Genomic DNA, 23491 nt, shown 5'->3' with positions numbered 1-23491 from the left:
TCTCTCTGTCTGTCTCTCTATCTCGCTCTCTCTGTGTCTGTCTGTCTCTCTGTCTGTCTGTCTCTCTCTGTCTCTCGCTCTCTCTCTGTCTGTATGTCTGTCTGTCTCTATCTCGCTCTCTGTGTCTCGGTCTCTCTCTCTATCTCGCTCTCTCTCTCTCTGTCTCTCTATCTCTGTGTGTGTCTCTGTCTGTCTCTCTCTCTATCTCGCTCTCTCTCTGTCTGTCTCTCTCTATCTCGCTCTCTCTGTGTCTGTCTGTCTGTCTCTCTCTCTCTGTCTCTCTATCTCTGTGTCTGTCTCTCTCTGTATCTGTCTCTCTATCTCTCTCTCTCTGTCTGTCTCTTTCTCTCTGTGTCTGTCTCTCTCTCTGTCTCTCGCTCTCTCTCTCTCTGTGTCTGTCTCTCTCTCTCTGTGTCTCTCTCTCTCTCTGCCATGTGCTCCATTGCTCATAGCTGTGTAGGACAGCCTAAGTCAAACTTTACCTAAGTATCTCTCATATCACTGCTAACGCTTTCCCTGTCGTGTCTTCTTGCAGGCGACTGTCTGGACAAATCCGGGGACTCGTTCTGCAACACCAAATAATAAACTGCATTTTGCTTTTATTTTGAAAAAACAATGTGTCTGTTGGTCAACTGCTTACCTCACCGGTTTTATTGGAGTCAAGTACAAACCGCATTTGTACTCAATTGTGTTGAGATAAAAACCTACAAAATCACCTTCTACACTCTTAACAAACACACAGCCTCTACACCGCCGAGCACATTTGCAGATTAAAAAAAACAATCCTACCCTTGCCTTTCCCCATCCCAACACAAAAGTCAAAGTAAACCGCCGAGCACATTTGCAGATAAAAACACAACTCCACACAATCCACCACAATGAAAAGCCCCTTTGGCCATGTGTGCATAACCTACCCGTCACAAGGCGCTCCTTGCCTTTCCCCATCCCGACACAAAAAAAGTCAATCCAAATACCACATGATTGTCTTCTTGACAGAGTAAAGACTTGTTCATGACTAATTCAAAAGCTAGACTGTAGGACAACCACATCACTTGCTACATTTCTCATTCTGTTGGCCGCTGTGACTTTTGCATTTCAAACACAATCAAAGTTCTCATTCCCACAATAAAGGCCCAAATATGCCCTTCACCCAGGGGACACCACAATATTTCGCAGACAATATGTACAAATACACCTGATTATGACTTATGACAAATGCTACATGCAGCTCCTACTAGGGTTAGGGTTGTGTGTGTGTGTGTGCAGAGCATTCTACAGTTCCTAATCCATGTGTTGGTTGAAAGGATCCAGGTTGTTCCTCATGGAGCCGGTAAACAGCACTGGGTCCTGAAAGGTCACTACTGATTACACATCTAGTCCAAATACAAGACATTTCCAAAACTAATCACTTAAGTTATATAAAGAGTTCAAAGTTAAGATGACAGTTGCTTCATTTATTCCTGTAGTTGATAAAGGCAAAGTCAATGAAGAAAGCACAATGAAAGAATTCAAAACAAAGTAAAGACCCATGTCTGTTTAAAAGATCCAAACACACCAGTGTGGTTTAAGTTGACTCATTTCCTGGTGCTCAGCCGCTTGTGACCAATAAAAGCTTTCACCTGAGGAATGATGGACATCGGAGGTCACAGAGGCCAATATCTGACGTCAGCATACCATCAACGTAAACCTTTCCCTGAGGCTCCGGAAGACAAAACAGAGCCAGCCAGCCAGCCAGCCAGCCAGCCAGCCAGCCAGCCAGCCAGCCAGCGACCGACCGACAGACCGCACCGCGCGCACACACACACACACACACATCTTACGACTTTTCTGGCCTTACTTTACTATGACGTCTTTATACCTTAATATACTATGACCTTTTTGGATGTTTTTATTCCTCACTATACTATGTTGTTTTTTCACATTTTTTTGCAATACCATAGAATGTCATCTTTTCACTTTTAAGGCCTTACTATACTATGACGTCTCCATATCTTACTATACTATAACTATTTGAATGTTTTTATGTCTTATTCTACTATGTCATTTTTTCATTGAATCATAGAAAAGCCAAGTGAAATTTGTATTACAACAGTTCTCCTAGATTTGGGGAAGTGTGAGTTTTATTGACAAGAACAACTGATGTCTATGATGTGAAATTACAGGTGGTGGCTTGTACCTATGTTGAGGGAAGACTAAATTGAGATGAAAATGCATGTATTTGATTGAATTTTCTGGATAAATTAAATCTCTCTGTTGTAAGAGTGAAAGCCACAGGATTGAAAAGTGAGCATTTTGTGTAAGAATAAAACATGTGAAGATAAAAGAAACCCTCTCACCGCTCTGCAGACGGTCACGGTCCTCACGCAGTTGAGTGTGATATTGAGAAACAGCCGTCTCCGCCTGTAAGAAGAAATAAACCAAATCTAAGTGTTTTGACATGGTAGAAAATGCTTGCGCTGCAGTGATATACATAAAACATGACACTTTCATCGTGTTTCATTACTAAATATTGAAGTGGTTGAGGTCATTGGTGGTGATAAGATAACAATATACAGAAATTTAAAGACGGCTGCAGCCCAGAGAGGAATAAGTGAATATTTGTAATGTTAAAGATAAATGAATAAAAGATTAAAGTAATGGATAAATGACACAAAGACCATGGCATGGCCCTTGCTAAGAAAGAGGGGAACAGGCTAATGGGCTTCTTATTGTAGCACGTGACTGTGACTGTGTTATTTTGGCTAATGTAAGTCATTGAGCTTTGTGGCATCTAGCACAATAAAGATCAGTTGTATTGTTTTTCCTCTTCCCCACTACAATACATGTCAGCTATATATAATAAGCAGTGGTGGTTGGTTGGTCCGACCTGTGGTCCAGGTACCTTTTATCATTAGTGGTGTCGGGACTCAATCATTCAATAGACCAAATGTTTCTTTGCTTCACTGGACAAAGGAATTCACACCCCACAGTTCCTCACGGTTCACACCTGGGGATGACCCTTCCCCCCACGGACCTTACTGGCCAGCCATGGTCAGCGTGTGACATGTGACCCCCAAGGGTGTCACCAAACAAAAACAGCACAGCACAGCATAGATAAGCAGCAGAAGTCTTAACTTGTTAATGTACTTGTTGATTGATGTCTTGTTGTTGTGATGTTTGCTTAGGTTGTGGTCAGTCATACAGTTAATCGAGTACTCGTATGTTCACACACATAGCAGTACGTCTCAGTCCTAGAACCTGCATGAAGCTAACCTCCCCCCTCTAACCTGGTACCTTTAGATTACATGAGCTAGGCTAACAAAGAAACTCACACCTTCCCTCTCACACACACTAAGTGGTCTCAGTGGCCATTTTAGTAGTTTCTTTGTTTACCGCCATCTTTGTAGTCTTCTTTGTTCAGGTCATGTGGTCACAGTGACCACTTTGAGTCGGCCATCTTGCCTTTGTCTGTGTCCCCACAGACACAAACACCTGTATATGCTAGATTAGACATTGTATTTTACTCTGCTCCATTGTAAATAAATAACTAAGTATAACTACTGGTGTGTTTAATGTTGCACAAGCGTGAATATTGCCAACCTCTACTCGGTAGAATTCCAATCCTTCAACTGTAACTTACTATTGATTTGGTAATTTGGTTATAGTTAGTAAGCTAATGATTAATCAGAGTTCCAGACTAATGGTAATAAATTGAGACTAAAACCATATTGGCTATTTTGCCTATTAGTTTAGGCTGGTGCACCGTGAACTTTAATTCATTTTAAAGTTATTATTTAATATTAATATTTTTAATATTAATATTTTCTTAATTTTTGATAGCCAATAAATTGATAAACAACCGAAATCTAACATATTTGGTGTCCAGCTCATGAGGTAGAGTACTGTTAACATAATGGTGCCCAGGTAGAGCTCAGACCCAACAGTGGCCACCTTTTGGTCTTATGGACAGACGCTCCTCTTTACTACAACGTGGGTGAATGTGGCACATCTCAGTCTGAACAGTCAACCTCCTCATGCCACTGCAACAAACTATTTGACAAGCAAAGACACACACTGTTTTCTGCAAAGCCTTATCTCTTAACTGTCAGAAAATATTATATGTTTTGTCATTATATAAGTCTGTCTTCTGTCCAGGCTGCTGAATGAACAGAGAAGTGCACACAGACACAAATGTGGTGTAAAGTTTTCTGACTAAAGCACCACAGGCCGTCTTCCCCTCTTTGTTTTGATTTTTCTTTGCCTTTTCCTACATTTTTTATCAATGATATCACCAGTTCAGATGTTTGAAAGTCAACAGAGAAATTAAATTTCAATTATTAATACTACTACTACTACGATTTCCTTTGACATGATTTGGAAGTTAATGGCAGAGCTACACAAAGGCATTTGATGCTGCTTATTTTCATACTTGTTTCGTGATATTTCATTGAATTGAACTTACCCAAATGTTTGTAGCATGTGCTCCCATCCGAGCTCCGTCCAAGCCGAGGTGAAAGGTCCGACTGTCAAACAGGTGGTAGTTGAATCCAATTTGATTTATAGAAGGGGGAACCCGGATTGTACTAAGTGGGGTAGAAAACAGAGGGGTGTTTGGTTGTATGTTGAAGTGTCAGCCAATCATATGAACTTTGAGGGCGGACACTGAGAGCAAAGACTGAAATGACTTAAGATTTAAGATCAAACGCCGCTTACAAGCAGTGTTTCCTCTACATTCATTTAGCAGTGGCGGGCCAGAGATGAGCCTGGGTGCAAACTTTGCCACTGACTCTACCCCCCCCCCCCACTTTGCCACTGACTCTACCCCCCCCCCCCACTTTGCCACTGACTCCCCCCCCCCCCCCCCCCCCCCATAGCATGCCCCCACTGCTGAAAAAAATCCTACAAGAAACACTGACAAGTGTTGAGAAAGATGGTTCTTTTCACCTCTGACCGAGTGGCCTCAGGGGTTAGAGGGCTGCTCTGTTGTTGATCTTACTACTTTTCAGGACCGACACACAAAGGACAGAGTGAAAAGCTTTAACAAAGACACTCTCGACAAAAGTGCTAAATAGCTGCAGGGGCCGTTTACAGGTGTAGAGACTCAAGCACCTTTCACAAATTGTGGAAGAACAGCCTGCGACAGAGCGCAGCAGTTTCATCTGAATGAGCCACACATGACAAACTTGTCAGTTTCAGGAAGGGAAAGGATGTAGTTCAATGAAATACACTTCCAGCGAGAAGAGGGAGAAAGCTGCTGGATGGAAACCCTCTAGGTGTGTGATGACCTCCCCTCCGTCTCAGGTAGGGAAAATATATATTGGCTCTATCACATATTATTTATGCATAATGGCTTGAGGAAATGCTGAGCTTGGCTTTCCAATTCCCCCTGCCTCGCCACAGTATATGAGTCCCTTGGGGTACATGTGATAGATTTTTAATCTCTTTCCTTTGGAGCCTTTATAATGTATATAAGGGTTCTAACCCCAAGGTATATATTGCACAATTTATCATTAAACTAATCATTAAAGAATTTCATTGTTCAGCAGTTTGAAGGAGGCTGTTGTTGATAACAAGGCACACACAGTATTTGTCTCTAGGACAGGCTCCTACTCTTTCGGAGGTTGGAATATGTTGTAATGAGGCCTGGCCAATCATGAGGGTGGATAATCAGTCCTCGCTGGAGTTTCAGATCATCATGACGGCTCAGAAAAGCTTCTAACTATGTTGCAGAAGCTTTGGTTAAGGTTTAATATAGCATATCCACTCAATATGTTTGTTTATCCACCAGTACCTACCTGCATAACTTCCTACTCACAGTACACACACTTTTTCCCCTCTGAACCATCACATTCAAAGAAACCAAAGTAGAGATTTGCAAGAGAGTTCTTTTGCTGTCAAACTGTTTCTAGCACAGCTCAGGTCCCCAGATCGTTTCTGCTGTTTGGAGAGGCAAAAACATACTCCTACTCTTTCCCACTCTTCAACTTTCTCAGGTTTTTGTTTTTTTTTTGCAGCGCAGGAAACAACTGTCCCCCAGACCTTATTTTAGAAAACAGATAAAGGATTTCATCTTACATCAGAGCTTCCAGTCTCTGCCTGGTGTTGCTCAGGAGCGAGGTGGTCGTTGAAAGCCCGACAGAGATATTGTGATAGATGACCTCGGGCAAACCAGATGCCAAGTCACTAATAAAAAGCACTCGAGGGGGCCGTAAACTAAAAGTCAACCAAAGGTTATCGGAACAAAAGAAAACAGTATTTTTCACAAGCGGCACCTGCTCTTGATCATATTGATTCGGTCTCGATCCTGATACTGAAGCCTTAAAGATGAACAAGCTCTTCACATATGGAAATTAAAAAGATAGATAAAGGCGTACCCTTTGGGCTTGGCACCATTAGCTGGCAATGCCAAGGAGCTGGATCTGTATAATTGCTCAAAGAACTATGATGAAACTCAGATATTCGGGGGAATGCGTTGTTGAATGTTGTTAAAACTAAACTATACACCTTAGTTCATACTTCATTTAGGCAATATGCCTCAAAAGCTTTCATAGTGGACATCTATACATGAGATGCTCTCAAGCACTGTGGTGAGTGATTTATTGCTTTCATAAAAGCAGCGTAAAGAATATTTAATTATTATTTCTTATCAAGAATTTGAAATAAATTGGATAAATAAACGCATTGCAACTTTTAGCACAGCAGTGATGTACAGTACTCCAAGCAGGCCTTCAACAGTCGCATAGCAACAGCAGCCAGAGCTTCCTACATACAGTAGATGTGTTTAGTGTTGCTCGGCACTCCGTGGAAACTGAAGCCGAGTAGTTCTGGTGGGAATGTGCAGCAGCTTATTAATACATTTGTCCTGTTCTTGTTGTGTTTATGTTGACCCGAGCTCAAAGTGCCGAGAGGACAGACTGAGGTGGATTCTTAACCCTAATGGCCGACCCAAATAACCTCCTCCGAGCCCCGAAAACCTCACGAGGTGGTGGAGACTCACTTTCTTCTTGAGAAACTCAATGAATGAATTCTTTCTGATGTCTCTTTTTTTTTTTCTTCCTCTCCCTGCCTGCCAACTGACATACTTTCTTTTAATTCATCAGCAGAGCGGCGAGCAATGGAGGGAGCGTGGGAGAGAGTAGGAGGGAGAAGGGATGGATGGAGAGAGAAAGAAAGTCTTTTTCAGCATCAAAAGACAGTCTCGGAGACTAGAGGGAATACACTGACTCTGCGATGTGCTTTTTGATGATGCCTTTCTGTTTTATGAACTCAATGATATGCAACAGCAGTAGCAGTGTATTAGCCTACTTCTCCCTTTACTGTTCTTTCCCTCTGTCTCGCTTGCTCTCTTTCACTCATCTTAATACACTCTGTCGTTCATTACTCCCTCTCTTGCATGCATCTCACTTTCTCTCTCGTCACATGTTAAAACCTGTCTTTTATTTTGTAAAACATTCAGTCTGGAACCGACCTGCAGGCGAAGAAGAAGAACTCTACCAGACAATATCTTGACAGCCCACTGAGAGGGGATGATCCCAGACGCTGAACTTTTCTTGCAGAAGCAAATGATCCCTTAATCATTAAACATTTAAAGGGCTATTCCCCAAGTGTTCAATACTACTGAGAATAACATGTCCTATTATGTATGACCCAGAAACAACTCACTTGTATCTTGACTCACATCTGCTCACTGCAATAATTATTGAGAAAAAACAGGCTTTTTGAAGAGACATAAAAGAGAATACTGACCACTGTTTTGCTTTGTCAAACTGCGGAGGAAAGTTTTATACAGGCCAAGTTCACATGATTAATGTTATGTTTGATTGAATGTGATTAGCTCTTTGCATCCATATCACCCAGCTGTCGCCGCGTCTTCGGTGAATACAGCAGTGTTGAGCTACATGATTTAGTACACAACATTATCCCATGAAAATTGAGCGTATCTCCTAAAATACCATCTAAGCACAACAGCAGCTGTCTGTCAGGCATGATATACATAAACGTGATAAACTGACATGTTGTTATTGTCAGGAGGCCAAACACTTATCTACTTATCTCATAAATACCCATGTGAAAACCACATTTTTAAATGTCACTGGGCCCAATCTGATCATCATGTTTCTATCTTGGTTTGTGTTTTGCATTGCTACCAAGGATTTACACTGAGCTTGGTGGAGGGACGAGGCGTGGGTCAGGGAAGACCTCTCTCAATTTTGGGGCAGAACTGGATCATTTATGATGAATTTGATTATTTTTCTCTCTTAAGTCTGGGTCATGGTGTTTGATACGGCCTTGGTGGAGGTCTGCGCGCTCTGATTCAACTTTTATATGTCCCCCAAAAGTGTACATATACTTAAATATGTACAATTATCACAGTTTTTACTAATAAAGTTGTTCTCCATGCTGTGAGACCTTTGTCCTTTACTTCCCCTGCTTGACTGACTGTTCAAGTTAGTTTCAAAATACACTTTAGAGCTGCTATACTCTTTATATTAACCAATCATGTGATATGGGATAAAACTTAAGTAAGTGATTTAAAACTTAATTTAGATGAATATTTCCCATTACTAAATATTTAATGATTGTTTGATCCTAGCTGTGCGTACAGGGTGTGTTAGATGTTAGTATGGGGAAATGTACCACAGTTGTTATGAATAAATCTGGTGCAGTAGCCTGCTGTTAGTGAACTTTAACTGATGGGGTCATCAGACAACCCAACATCAAATAGCAGCAAAAGAAATTATCAGCAGCGATCGAACTTTCATTTCATCAAAAGCTTGTTAACTTGATCAAAACACAATGGTTAGACTGACAAAACAAATGTGGGTAAGGCAGGTAGAGTAGAGTAGAGAGGCAGACCAAGCCGGGACAATATGAGGCTGATGACTTATGAAGAGCAGGTACAGTATGTAGATTAATTTAACACTGTTTCTTAAGTTTCATCCACTTGCACTTGTCATTACACAAAATTCTAGCATGACCAAAAATGATTATCTTAAAAAGGTCTTTCAGTCTCATATTCAGCTCTGCCAGATGCCGTGGAATAATTCAAATCTTCCCACTGCACTTTCTCCGGATTCATCAGTGTTTCATGGAAGATCTCACTTCAAAATAATGTTACATGTTTCATGATGGATGAAATGGTCGGACTGTATTTTTTTTTTCCTCACTTTTAAGTCAGAATACAAAATGAAATGACTTGTTACATGGACATTTTTTGGAGTGTGCATTCACATTCCCTGCAGACATTATGTCCACTCATTAGCCGTTCTGTATGGTCAGAGCTAAATGAGTGGTGGCATTCTGGTTTTATCGCAGTCGCTCTGCACAAGACAAAGGCTGAACAATCACTGTGATCCCATTAAACACAATTGTAATAATAACGCCAGTAGGCTTTAACATACTTGGATTTCCTAAGTGTGAGTGAAACATAAAATGTGCATTATTTTAAAAGGAAACATGACACACAGTGTGATTCCACAGGATGTAGAGTATAACCTTGTGTTTTCTGCCCTCTGCTGGACACTTTAAGTACACACAGTATACATGCATGCACTGTATGCTCCACTGCACCCCCCCACACACATTCACACGCCTACACACTCATCAGCAGACACAGAGAGGCGTGTTCGTGTGATTAATGCTCTCTGATTTCACATTTCTTGCTAATTAGCAGCTGCTTGTAGCCCATACCGACGGCTATATAAAAGACATTTTACTTAGCCTGTGTCGATAGAGCCATAGACACCATAATTACACGTTTAATTACCCCATGTTTGGAGTTTGTACTGTACAGGGGCTAATTTAATGGAAAGAGTTTCTGCTTATTTAACTTTTCAATTACTGCTCTGTTCTTACAGCGTGAAGAGGTGGGCTGGATGGAAACTGAATTCAAATCTTTCTTCAGTAATCTGCAAAATTTGAACATGTTTCATAACATTTGCTTGCATTATGTATGTTGTGATCAAGTGCATGCATTCATCATTAATGCATTCAAAGTCCTCATTGTATCTAGTGGTTATCAAAGCTCTGCTCTAGGCTTTTCAATTATTTAATATATTTGACAGTCAGAAAACTACAAAACCTCTTTATTACTTTACAATCTTTTGCGCAGCATGTGTTATAGTCTTTATCGAACCCCAGGATACAACATGATGATGTATTCTGTTCCAGAGAAAGATACTGTACATATCTCATACGCTGTTTAAGAAAAGTAACAAATTACTGAGGTGGGGCCGAGCCTTTCCACAGTTATGAATATTTTCTTTGACTTTTCTAATGCAGTTGTTCATGTTTTGTTCTGACAATTTAACCACTTTGCAACCTATACATCTATATGACACATTTCATATTTTTCTCTTTTTGTCAAGGTGGGAATAATGGATGGTCTAACTTTGCAAATATATGAACCAAATATATAACCCTCCCCCTGTCTGACCCCTTTTCAAACCCCCCTCCCACCAATTTTCATGCAGTCCCTCACATAAAATATTTCACTGTTTATGCTCTACAGACTGAGTAATGATCATTTTTTGTCAGAATTTATTTATAACATTTAAGAAATACATTGGAGCCCTCCACACATCCTTCCTCTAATGCAATTTTCCCCACATTTCCACACATAAAATGTAAATCCACCCAAAAGACACTACAGTCAGGCAATTAAATTGCAGCTTGTATCCATTCAAAACCAACAGATGTCTTCTGCTGTAATACACCAAGTCCATCAGCCTCGAACAAAACACTCACCTCCAGTCAAATAGCGAAAGCTTTCACAGCATAAGAATGAGTCTGCCACCTCTGAAAAGCTGCAGCATGTGACAGAGACACCCACTGTTTCTTTATATAACACCTTTTTATAGCACCTATTTACCTTGAAATGATGTTGCCAAGTAACAGCATCCTGATTGTGTGGTGTGTGTGAGTGTGTGCATGTGTGGGTGTGCATACATCTGCTTGCAGGTGTGTGTGTGTGTCAGTGATGGATGCTCTAAAGAACTATTATAGGCTCTAAAAGTGGGGTTGTAACAGCAGCTGGGCAAATGACTTCAAGTCCTCTTTACTCTCCTGCAGGCCTGCTGCTGTAGAAAGGTGCAGGCAGAAACTCATATATCACTACTACACATTAATCCTTAATGCTGCTAATGCCTGCTGCCTTGCAAAGGGCAAAACACTTTACGATGGAATGATTCAGGATGTGGCAAATACCTTTTTCTGCATCTCACCTCATGTCTTTCTCACATTTTTCAACCCTCTCCTTCCCTCTCCTTCTCAGCATGAGCTGCTTAACTGATACATGTACTACAGTAATCCCCTTCTTAGCGAATGGGATTAATATTTAATTCAAGAAGAGCCTTTTATCAATACCTCGCTGTGCATTCATTGTTCACTCTGTTTAGGGTGGCTTTAGCCAGCTTTGGGCAAATTGGAGGAATGGTAAGTGTATTACAGAGATAGACTGGGCAGATAGGAGAGAAAGAACATCACTGGAGTTCTTTTACAAAAGTATCTGCACTAAGTTTTTGGAGGTTTTAGAAGGAGCATTTATCAGCAGCATGTTGGAAATGCTAGTGGGGTTGAAATGAAGTTTGGGAAAAACACTAATAGCTTTGCAGCTAAAACTATCCTATTTGCAATACACCACAGGAGTATTTGTCTTCAAATTGCCCTATATTCATTGCACTCCTACAGCTCCTTTTTTGTCAGATAGGCTTCTGAAAACCCTGAACTATTCCTTTAAAGTCGATGTGTAATGGTTTCCGAACCTCTTTGTGCTTTATCCTTGAAACTCCAGTACTCGCATTCATAACGGTACCAAGAACCTATTATACGCCACTCAACTGCAATGCTGATCCAGGATTAGCACAGAAGCAAGAACACATGACAGAGTAAACTTGAGAATGACACAAACCTGCCTCACTCTCCTGATATAAACAAACGCATGGTGTATTTATTATGCACTAGGGCAAGGGAATTTAATACTGTTTATCATTTTGCTTATTGATGAGAAAAACTTGAAACATTGCCATTTATTTTCAGCAATTTACTTTTAACATGATGGTTTTGGGTCAGCCTTTTGCTTAACGACATGACTGTTGGAAATCTGTTTGAAATTACGCAATATTTGGCACAGAAAAACAAATACACACGGTCAACTATCTCTGTGCATCCTGTGAAATAGGTCAGTGTTATTTCTTTTTGACAGTGAGCTGTTAATATTGGCCAGATATTGCAAAGTGCAATCCCCCCGGTACGCTCGCAGCCGAGAGCAAAGACCATGAAATCCATCTGAGGTTATTCTCTGTGGGAGAGGGCTCAGGAGGTTCAGGACCTGCTTGTTTCTATAGGTGTTATACATGCACAAGGACAGATCTCTTTGTAGCTGAAGGTGGGATCACCGAGGGGCTTTACTGTACTGTTTCTGGTAAGAGAAGCTAATGTGTCAAAGGTATAAAAAAAAAAAGAGATACACTACCTCTACATCTGCAATGCTAAAGTTCACAAAGTTTTCAAGAGAAACCTACAAACTATGATTTCCAAAAGCTGTTGCATAAAAATGAATCCATGTTGCAAAAAGAGTTGATAAAACAATGAAGAGGTGTTTTGCAGAACTTTAACTTCATGAATATTAGTAGAAGTAATGGCTTGACTAAATAAAACAAACAAAAAAACATATTTCAAGGTCCTCTTACCAGAAACAGACTGCATCAGCATCTGGAGTTTGTCACTCAGTTGACATTTCTTTATTGTTGGCTAATAAATTAAGACCACGTAAAACCTGATAAAGACTTTGTGATACTGTTGAAAGCTCTGGAAAAGCTAGTAAGTCGGCCTTGATTTGGGATTGTTGTGTCAAATTTGTGTTGAATGTTGTTCTAAACATCTCAGATAGTGATGCAATCTGCTCCAGAGGTGGAATTACCTTGGGAAGGTACAAAATATAGCCTTTATATTGTAAATATTCTTGGGTTATGGATAAATTAAAGATTAAAAATTAAACATGGCACCAGAAACTTGGTGGTATTCCTGTGAAGCTATGTGAAAGCATAAATACAGTGAAATTTGTGAACAGAGAAAAAGACAAAAGAATGACAAACATTAGCCTATAGGGTGAAGAGATTATTTACACTTTTGTTAAATACAACCCATACACCTGAGGCATTTTTTATCATAATTCTTTATTTTTTATTATTATTAATTACACTACATATTAAAAGTACATACACCTGAGTACACCATGTAACAATCTTTTCATGATCTCAAACGTCATTAAAAAGCTGCGGGTGGTGGTTTACCGACAAAAGTTGGCTTTGGCTCCACCTACTGGTTACAGGTATATTTACCACTTCGTGAGAATTTGCGTCATCACACTTCCTCAATCTGTGGAAATCCATGTTTGGCCCCCGCCATCAAGTTAGCCAGAGTTGGGCTAAAATCAGAAATAAAGGGAATCCGCCTTCAAAATAAACCTACACCAAGAGCCAAAAAAAAAAAAATATATATATATATATGTGTGGCAGTTATTAGTCAATCATTTTCACACAGATTGGATGTCCAAAAAAATTACACCTCAAATACATTCAACAAAAAGGAATACATCCAAATCATGTATCACACCATTGTATCGGAGACATGCTCGCCCAATGTTATGAGACGCATTACGTTTACAAAATTTTATTTTGAAATATTTGACCGGAAGTTGTACGTTTCCGTTGCAGCTTGACTCTGTTGATCAACGTTTCACCAACAACGGTATTTTTCTAAGCAGTTGCACTGTGGATTGCAGCCATTGCTTTCATCGACTTGTATCCTGATATTCAGCGTTGTTTGGGGGAAGTATCTCCTGCCCGTAACACAAAATTCGGGGGTAAACACAAGTCAGATTTTCCTCTGGTTTTCTCGGCTGGCTTCCTCGCCAGCTGATTCTCGTCGGGATGGACCCAGCAAGCCGATACCAAGTGGTGAGTGTGGACAGAGGGGATCAAAACACCGTTTGATAGCTCGGCCTGCCTGACACAGGAAACAAGGCCTTGCTTAAATTAAGGCTTTCCAAAAAGAAAAGAAAAAAAAAAAAAAAAAACTATTAAAAGAAGTTGTATTACGCAGACTCGAGATCAATACCGGTTAACTGACCTCTGATACTTTACCTCTGTTATATTTTCGACATGTGTTTTTCCACAAATTGTTTTGTTTTGACACCTAGCCTTCCATCAGACACTTCCGCATTGGCTAGGCTAGCGTTAGCTCAGATCAGTCACGTAGGCCCTTGAAAGTTAACACCCGAATAAACTGTATTACACACTTATAAACCCTCTCTAAGGTTTATTTGCGTGGTAATTACAAAGCCTGTGTCAGTCACACGGCTAACACCAGTTAACAAGCTAAGCTGTAAGTTAGTGTTAGCAGGGGAATCTATTAGCTGGCTAATGTCTATTACGGCTTTATGGGACATTCTTCAGTCACTTAGTTAAATGTTTTTATCATTTCCAAGATTAGCAAACTCCTCGTTTAAGTTCTCAAGTCCAAAGGAATTAAGAGTAATGTGAAAGGATTGTCACTAATAACTTGGTAATTAATAACTTAATAGCTAACTTTTCCATAGTACCACTTACTTTATTTCCTGGCACAAAATTTAATGGCAGTACAATTTGTGTTCCCAGTCCTAGCTGAAACGAAAAAAGTGTCTACCTCATAAAATGGTAAATACTTGTGTTAACTGGCCTAAACATGTGGAGACTATTTCTTTTACATATTACCACACATGTATAATAACAATAGCAGCTGAGAAATATTGGAGACATTTATGACCACTTTGGGATAAAGTCCGCTTTGTGCTTGGATGCCTGTGGTTCTGGGTATGTGAGTGTTAATCCCACAGGGGTCAGAACGAGCCAAAGAAAATCAGTGTTGTGTTCTAACTGTTCAACCTTGAACAGAGCAGACATTTCAACAATAATAAAGTTTTCTGTAAGAAGTAATACGCAATAACTCTGTACAGTTCAACACCTTCAGGCCAAACTGATAAAAGTTAACAGATGTTGTGTTGTGCAGACAGCCCCATCTTCATCTCATTACACCCACACGTTTTACCCTCGATCTATTGTTTTCTTTTTTAAATAATACTCAGATTTCTTCAAGTATGGGGCACTGCTGCTCTGAGCCGGCCTGCATGAGTTTCGGGTATATTTGGACACACAAGGAGGCTTTGGGCTATGTTGTTAAGATCTTATGTAATCCCCTGTGCGCGGGGGTGCGTTATGCTTTGTCCTTGATTCTGAGCCAGTCGTCAGGCACTCATTCACTCCCTGCCTTGTACACCGACCCTGCGCTGGTGGAGGTTTACAGGGTGGTTTGAATTCCCAAGATTTTTCCAGAAGTTTATCTGCGTGGTGATGAACAAGTTTCCTTGTAATTTTGACTGTGTCTTTAAAAAATGTCCACTAGTTAATTGAGCTCTTCTGTTATTAGTCAGATGGTGTTTTCCCTGTTTGTAGTGGTGTAATACCACTGCAAGAAAATTGCCATTACTTCATGGAAAATGTTGACAAATTTCCCTTTTAAACACATAATTATGATCCTGATGATTAGGACTCAGAAATACCATGAAAAATATAGGTTTCAACCTACTTGTAGCCAAAACCAAAGGAAGTTTAAAACCAAAACTAAAATTGCCCTCAGCATTTAGGTACCACCGCATCAACATTTCCTGTCCTTATCTTGCAAACTGCAAACTTAATGAAGCTATTGGACAAAAATGTTAAAAGCAGAAGAGTTATGATGTTTGGCATATCAACACAAACTATCAGCCGCTCATTTCTTTGAGTTGTGTTGTTCAGAAATTTGTCTCAGGGCAAAGAACAAGTTTAACTCGCTTATCCACATTGTTTAAAGACAGCTTTGGTGAATCATTTGTTTTTATCAGAAGCATTACGCATGATTGATTAGTCTGTGTTTGTTATCTGTTAAAGCTGGGTTTTGTACCAGTGAATAAATCATAAAAAAACAATGTGATGTTTAAACAAAAAAAAAAGTCAAATTTTTATCAAGGACAAGGATTGCACAACAAATTGTTGTGGATCTGTTTTTGTTCAAGTTAACTTTCTCAAGGACACACTGATAGAAGTCACAGCGGAGGTGAGACAGGATCGCTCTCCCTAACTTTGCCAACCCGGATTTCCCGTCAGCCGCTCTGTAACCATCATGTTCCCCTCACCCCTCTGTAATTTCAGAAGGGGTTTGGACCTTTCGTCTGGCGAAAATGAATGTACTTGATCCTGTAAAGAACTCCCTCGGCCGTAGAGGGGACTCTCATTAACTGATTACATGTGTATCGCTTTCCCAGAGACCTTCCTCTGTTGGCATACCAGTGTAGTTTGCCACCTCTGTTCATACAGTGTCAAACATTCTGTTGAGGGCATATGGTACTGCTCTTACCCAGCACCACCACCACCAGTAATTTTATTCCAGCACATGCTTTATCTTAGCAGTTAAAGTTGTAATCTTATGACTGCCTCGCAACAAAAGAGCCACTTAGTGTTTTGCTAGCTGAGCGCTTATAATGTGAAGCAGCAGCAGTAGGAAATGTTGGATTCAGATTAGCAGTGTCTTAGTACAGGTCTGACATGGCTGTAGGCGGATGAGGAGTAAACAGTCAGGCTGTTATCAATTAGATAAAAGTGCACTGGATGACATACATGCATCCCTCATGGTTATGCTGGCAATGTGGAATGGCTGGCCCCACCACTGCCAGTAAAACCTGCTCTACAGGATGGTAATTACTGACTGCACCTACGCTGATCGCAGCAAAATGCTGAAAGCATCAAAGACTGGATTTGATTTCATGAGAATCTGCGAGCGTGTAACTAAATTAAACATTAATGAATAGACCTTTTATTAATTTGATTTATTACTGATGATGGCTTATGATACCTGGCTGATTGATTTCATGACATTTCCTCAACACAATGTAGCATTTTTGTGCGCTGCTAAACAGAATACAAAACTCCAGAAACTACTGTCAATTGCAAAGGATGATGGGAATGACAGTGATGTTTAAAAACCCCCCAAAAAAACTTGACACAAAATAAATATCTCTCTAAAAGCAAACAAAGACAACAACAAGACTGCAACTGTAAGTCAAATAAACTTTTATGGAAAATTGACCTTCATGTAAAGTCTATGATGTAGACAATATGTAAAATACTGGGGAAAAATCACCATGTATTGTATATGAGCCTATAAGATGTAACCAAGAACACACTGTAGGTCACTGAAACTTGTTCCTGTGCAAATATTGTGTTGCCTAACTGATGTTGCTGCTGCTGTAAGCAAACATTTGTGATGTGCAACCACAAAATACGTCACCAAAATCCCCAAAATTGCAGCTAATGACAACTGAGTTTATGACTGTTGCTTTCCTCTTTTACTCTCTGGTTGTTATTTTAGTCAAGTCACAACTATTGTTACACAATCTGATGTGTGAGCTCACAAAAAGTGTGGTTTTCACAGTCATACTTCTCTCAGCTTTAGAAAGTGTCTGCGTAGAAGAATGCACATGATTGGTGCCAGTTTTAGAAATGTGGAACAGTGTGAGCATCCCCTCGAGCAGCCACACTTTTTTTGGCTGGCTAATCAGCTGACCCGCTTGTGCTGATTCCCCCAACAGTTGCACAATGAGGATGACTCTTCAGAAGCCTCCACCAGTGAGCAGCAGCCGTGCACCTCTGCAGCGGCTCAGGCCAGCACGTCCAGCCAGGACCACAGCCAGGCCCAGGCCAGCTCGGCCTGTGCCTCATCAGCAGGGGAATCATCGGGATCGAGGTCTCAGGGAGAAGCGGAGGCCCCTCCACCTCCATACGCATCCATTGACCTTGGGGCAACTGCAGCTGCACCCGGTGTGTTTAAAAAAATAAAAAAAAATAAAAATTTCAGCCTTAAATGTACATTCTCTTAGCTGCAACTTCATTTCTCCAAAGTGTGGCTGCATGCTTCCTACAGCAGCAACAGGATTACATCTCTGCAATTTTGTGCCAATTATTGGACTGACTTTACTCATGAGTCACTGCTGATTTCCATGACAGCATTACCACATTACTGGCAGCTACTTAGCTAAATACAGAATGCGGTTCCATTTCTTTCCTTTTTGTAAATGCGCCTTCTTCCCTCTCCGTCCCTCCCACAGAAACTAGTTTCCAAGGTGACTTCCCAGTGCCCCCACCCTACAGCGTCGCCACGTCACTGCCCACATATGACGAAGCGGAGAAGGCCAAAGCTGCCGCCATGGCTGCCTCCGCTGTGGAGGTGATGCCACGGGTGAGGAATTACACTCTTATACACTATACAGATAGAGTTCACCTCAATGCATGCCACACAGATTATGGTTAACGTTCAGAACTGCCCCACCCTCATGAAATATTTGACACGTAAGAATCTTTTTTTGTTTTCACACGTCATATATTTTTTTATCTCACAGTCTGACTGTGTAAATTTGCTGAAGGCAGATTTTGAACTTCTGTACCAAACGTCTCAGATGTATTAAGCCCTATATAATTGTTGACCAGCTTTATGAAGTTTGAGTTCATGACATCCACTGTTGTACGCCATGAGTCACTTCAAGAACAGACTGAGCATTTATGAAAATGCCAAGGGGGAAGGTCCATGAATGACACGGCTCTCAGGTCAAACATGTGTTGCAACTCATCTGTTGACTTTGTGTCATGGCATGTTTGCTTTAAACCAGTCTCATATGTTTATCTGCTGGGGGTTGTTTGTTTGTGTGTGTGTGTGTGTGTGTGTGTGTGTGTCTGTCTGTTAGGATGATGAATTCCCCCCCAGAGATGATTTCAGTGACGCCGATCAGCTGCGAGTTGGGAACGATGGGATCTTCATGCTGGCCTTTTTCAGTAAGTCTGTCTCATGTCAACATCTTTGATGCATCTGTCAAAACAGTGTTTGTTTTTACCAAGCCAATGACACACTCTTGAATCCTATTATACTTAAACAACTAAACAAGTGTTTCCTGAATGTATCATATTTTCTCTTACTTTGTGTTATTATTATAAAGAAAAATGACCAGATGTCTTAATGTTTGTCCCTCTAGTGGCCTTCCTGTTCAACTGGATCGGGTTCTGTTTGTCCTTCTGTTTGACCAACACCATCGCAGGACGCTACGGAGCCATCTGTGGCTTCGGCCTGTCCCTCATCAAGTGGATTCTCATCGTCAGGGTTTGTATTTTTATATTTGTGCTGCGCTGAATTTTCACCAGCAGCGGGGTAACACTTAATACAGTTTTATTCTGGAGATAACCTTTGAAAAAGTTACTGTCAAAGACTAGACCTCCCTCCTGACATGTGTTAAACCATATAAAAATAATCTTTTTTCTTTTTACAAAAAAGTTCAGTAACCTTGTCAAAAACGCTTCTCACATCTACCTCGCTGAAATCCCTAATCTATGATTCAAAAGTTTAAATACTCCACACAGCAGGTCACCAGCTAAATTGAGAATAGTCCATTCTCTTTTGATGTTGCAAAATCAGTTCGTCCATCCACATATTTAACTCAGAATTAAGGTGAGCATCGAGAAACATCAGTTCAACAGCCTCCTTGTGCCAAAACACATGGATCATTCTGCAGAGTGAAGCTAACAATGAGCAGCAAGTTGAAAGAGTAGAATTATCATAGAGTCCAAATGCAGTGGCAAAGAGACCACAAGTTACACAAGTCAGGAGAGGGAGGGCGACTGTCTATGATGTAAGTAACCCATGCCTGCTCATGTAACATGTTATGCTCCAGTGGAGTTATTGAACAGCCAAGAATGACCAGTGTCACAGATGTTATACTGAGAAACCCTGAGAGACAAAAACACAGTCTGAAAGATGTGAGTGTGTGTGACTGACAAGCTACACAAATGTGGGATTTACTTTCCACTTTAACAGAGGTATTTCATGTTTCACTTTATACAAGAAAAGAGCTTTAAGGATGAAAATATCTTTGGGCTGTTATATCTCAGGAGAAGTGCTGTGTATCTTTAAAGAGTCCGATAATAATGGTCATAAAACCCTGAGTAGATTTAATTGTAAGTAAAAATGCTTAAAGAGACAAATGTCTTTTCCTGTTTGCAGTTCTCTGACTACTTCACTGGCTACTTCAATGGTCAGTACTGGCTCTGGTGGATCTTCCTGCTGCTCGGTGAGTTTCTTGTTAAATTCTACAGAATGTTTCTGCGAAGTGGAAAAATGTGGAAGTTTCTGCTGTGAGGTGATTAAAGAGTTATCCTCCCTCCACAGGTCTCCTGCTCTTCTTCAGAGGTTTCGTTAACTATCTAAAAGTCCGCAACATGTCAGAGAACATGGCCACCTCTCATAGAACACGCCTCTTCTTCCTCTACTAAAAGGTAGTGTAAGATCTGCTCTGAAAACCTGAAAGAGAAAAAATCACTACACTGCAGCCCTAATGATGAGATTTCATTTCCCACAGGTCTCCACGCCATCGCCATTCCTTTTCAATGTGAAGTTCCCTCCCTCCCCCTCGAATGACCTGACTGAGGAGCCTTGCAGTGAAGAGAGGAGGCGGGGAAGGAATGAAGGAAAGAAAGTAGGGAGAAAGTGTTACCAGTCTCATTAAAAGCATAACAAAGCTCACTCTGAAGTCACTACTTCTGAACCGAGGAGAAAACAACCCTCCATCTTTGATTTTCATTTTCCTTTGATTCAAAGCTCGATGACGCCGAGCCAACGCGTGTGTCATGTCTCTTAAGAGCAGCAGTGCGGTTGACAAACATGACCTCAGCCGACACCTGGTATAAAGACAGAAGAAGAAATCGGATTTTAAACTAACACTGAATGAAAGCACAATGAATAAATGTCTTAAATGTTGGAAATGTGTTCGCATAATCTTGGTAGTTGCAACATTTGTTAAGTCAGCTCATTTGACGACATTGCTTTTTCTGTGTAAACGCAGTGACAGCAGTGTTACCAGCGTATAACTGTGTCTATAAAGTGACATTTGCAATTTCAAAACAGAAAAAGTGTAGGAGGTGGAAACCTATTCTGAGACTTTGATATTCAGATTTTCCCTCCAACTTTGCTTCGTTTGTCTCCGAATTTTGCGACTGAGATCAAGTAAGGAATTCACCTACTGCAGTAAAAGACTTCTGCACATTACAGCACATCTGCAGCAGTTTTAAGTACTGGTTTTACCATTCCACATTTTTTAATTTCAGGGTGTCTCGAAGAAGTCTTACTTTAACTGTGATGTAGCATTATTACGGCCTGTTAAATGAAATGAATAAGCAGAAGCCAAAAGTAACTCTCTGTCTTACTGTGATGAAAAGTGGCTGACAATATAACACAGGGCAGAAAACAGATTAGAATTTGTTTCATAATCTCCAATTTCTAAGTCTAAATAAGCTCTGACCTTTGGACTTTGGCTGAACTTACTGAAACAGGAAACAATATGTTGTTTTACAACATAAGTTTGAAATAAAAAACCAGAAGCTTTGTCTGAAGAAGCCAGTTTGTCAGTCAAAGAAAGTAAATTGGAAAAAAAAAAAGACTGTAAACCTAATGTGGAATGTGCACAAAGAGATTTCCAGGTCTTCTAATGACAACTGTCACGCTGACCTGACCTATGCAGTAGAAATATTTTTTCCATCATGACATTTGTAGAGGAGGGCTACATTTACCTCTGCACTGGTTGGCATTCTCTCTGTTTGAATCAAAGAAAAATGAAAGGAATGCTCCCAAAATGCCTGCTTGACTGAAACCAAACCTCAATCATCTGTTCTTGACCGTATTTTACAGCGTCGGCTAAAAAACTCCTTCACCGCAACCAATCTCTTTTCTTCTCCACGCTGATTGCCAAATACGTCTGGCAAAACAGAATCTGTAAGGCACCGAGGGCCACGGCTAATCAGTGAAAGCTCCTTGGATAAATCAGTGTTTTTAGGCCACACAGGCTGCTCCGGTCGGATCTGTGGAAAGTGGCCCAAAGGCAGGAGGACGGCCTCGTATGCACCTCCTGCTTCACTGCTGTGGAAGTGGAATAAGCATTTTACATCCAGCACAATGCAGTAACTGTTAACGTGCCAGGCTTGAGTAAAAACTCTCTAGAGTAAAAGAGTCTTATGCAATTTAGTTGTTTGTAATGGCCTACAATAATATACATGTGGCTGTAAAGTCCTGTGATAATGGAATAGATGTAGTTGAATAGTTTAGTCTTCAGAGATCTAAAGAGGACGTCAGGTTTGGTCCAGAGTGAAGTGGTTGTTATTTTTAGGTAAAGCTGAGGTGCTGACTGAAGTTAAGTGTGTACCGTGCACACTCGCCAACAAAACGATTTTAATTACTAGTAAATCAGAGGAAATGCAGTGCAATAAAACCAATTAATAACATGACTGGTTGTGCATGTGTTGCATGATGTAGAGAAAACCAGCACATGGATCTCTCTCTGGGATTTCGACGTTTATGATAAGGTTAGATTTGAATTTTCTTCCTTTTTCTTTTCACGGAGTGAGAAGCTTTTGGTGATGTAACATAGCTCCTAATGAGAAGGCGGCTTCTGTGTGGACAAAACAAACTTTTTATTATGTGATGAACTGAGAACAATATCAAAGCAGGTGTTGCCATTTCTGTGACTGTGTGTGTGTGTGTGTGTGTAACAGCGATAAAGTCAGGGGATGATGTCCAGCGTGTACGTCATGAAAATGGAGCCTGACTGGACAAAGAAAAAGAACCTTGCTTTGTGATTATTTTTGCCATCCAGAAAATGAAATGTATATACCAGCTTATGCCAATTCATAATATTTGCACTTTGAAGAACTTCTGTACAGTATGATTTATGAATCTGCTTAACTTGATGCGGGGGTAGAAAAAGAAAAAAAAAAAAGTTATATTAGCCATCCAAGTTTTTCAACTGGAATTCCTAATCATCCCAAATGGATTATTTGCCTTTTGCACTTTTTATTTTTTCAAAAATGATAATATTGTTATTGTGTGTCTTGTTTCATCGCTTTTAGCCTAAACTGTGACAGCTTGAGTATTGCCAAACTTTTTCTTTCTTTTTCTTTTTTGAGACTCTGGTCATATCCCACTAAAAGCCTCTTTCAGCAATATCAAGATCTTTCAATGAATTCAAGCTCTGCTGCATGATTTATCCACCCGAACGCGTGGGTTACTATTAGGATTAATCTACTGCAAATACATTTCTTTGTAAATAATTGAAGAAGAAAAAAAGAGAGACGGCAGCCAGGCAATTCTTTTTGGTCAAAAATAATCCATGTAACAGTTGTTATGCATTTATTGTAAATTGTAACTGGAATTTAATTGACAGACGTTGTCTTGCCAAAATGCCAATAAACTTCAAAAGCCTGCCAGTTAAGTTTTATGTTGGGTTGTGTTTTTACTGCACTTTAAACCTCAGTGTTTTAAATCATACAGCTTGCTATCATTTGCACACATTCAACAGTGTGAATTAGGGAAATATATTACGGAAGAAACTAGGATTATCAAAATTGCA

General features: G+C 40.3%; 1 protein-coding gene and 1 long non-coding RNA gene across 2 annotated transcripts in view; one reads left to right on the top strand and one right to left on the bottom strand.

The window, feature by feature from the left end:
- Window positions 1-721: 721 nt before the first annotated feature.
- Window positions 722-23491, bottom strand: part of LOC130165662 (uncharacterized) — a 133453-nt gene continuing 110683 nt past the window's right edge. Inside the window, exons 3-4 of the long non-coding RNA XR_008826880.1 lie at window positions 4442-4562; window positions 722-2400 (exon numbers count right to left, since the gene is read on the bottom strand). This is a non-coding gene — a long non-coding RNA (uncharacterized LOC130165662). The remainder of the gene's footprint in view (window positions 2401-4441; window positions 4563-23491) is intronic.
- Window positions 13694-23353, top strand: ndfip2 (Nedd4 family interacting protein 2). The gene is made up of 8 exons (XM_056371111.1): window positions 13694-13937; window positions 17642-17870; window positions 18158-18288; window positions 18791-18878; window positions 19076-19200; window positions 20098-20164; window positions 20263-20369; window positions 20453-23353. The coding sequence occupies exons 1-7, from the start codon at window positions 13911-13913 to the stop codon at window positions 20364-20366; spliced, it is 771 nt and encodes a 256-aa protein (XP_056227086.1). The 5' UTR covers window positions 13694-13910; the 3' UTR covers window positions 20367-20369; window positions 20453-23353.

The sequence above is a fragment of the Seriola aureovittata genome, chromosome 24, assembly GCF_021018895.1.
Source record: "Seriola aureovittata isolate HTS-2021-v1 ecotype China chromosome 24, ASM2101889v1, whole genome shotgun sequence".
Lineage (NCBI taxonomy): Eukaryota > Metazoa > Chordata > Actinopteri > Carangiformes > Carangidae > Seriola > Seriola aureovittata.
This window is presented reverse-complemented; position numbering and strand designations above follow the sequence as displayed.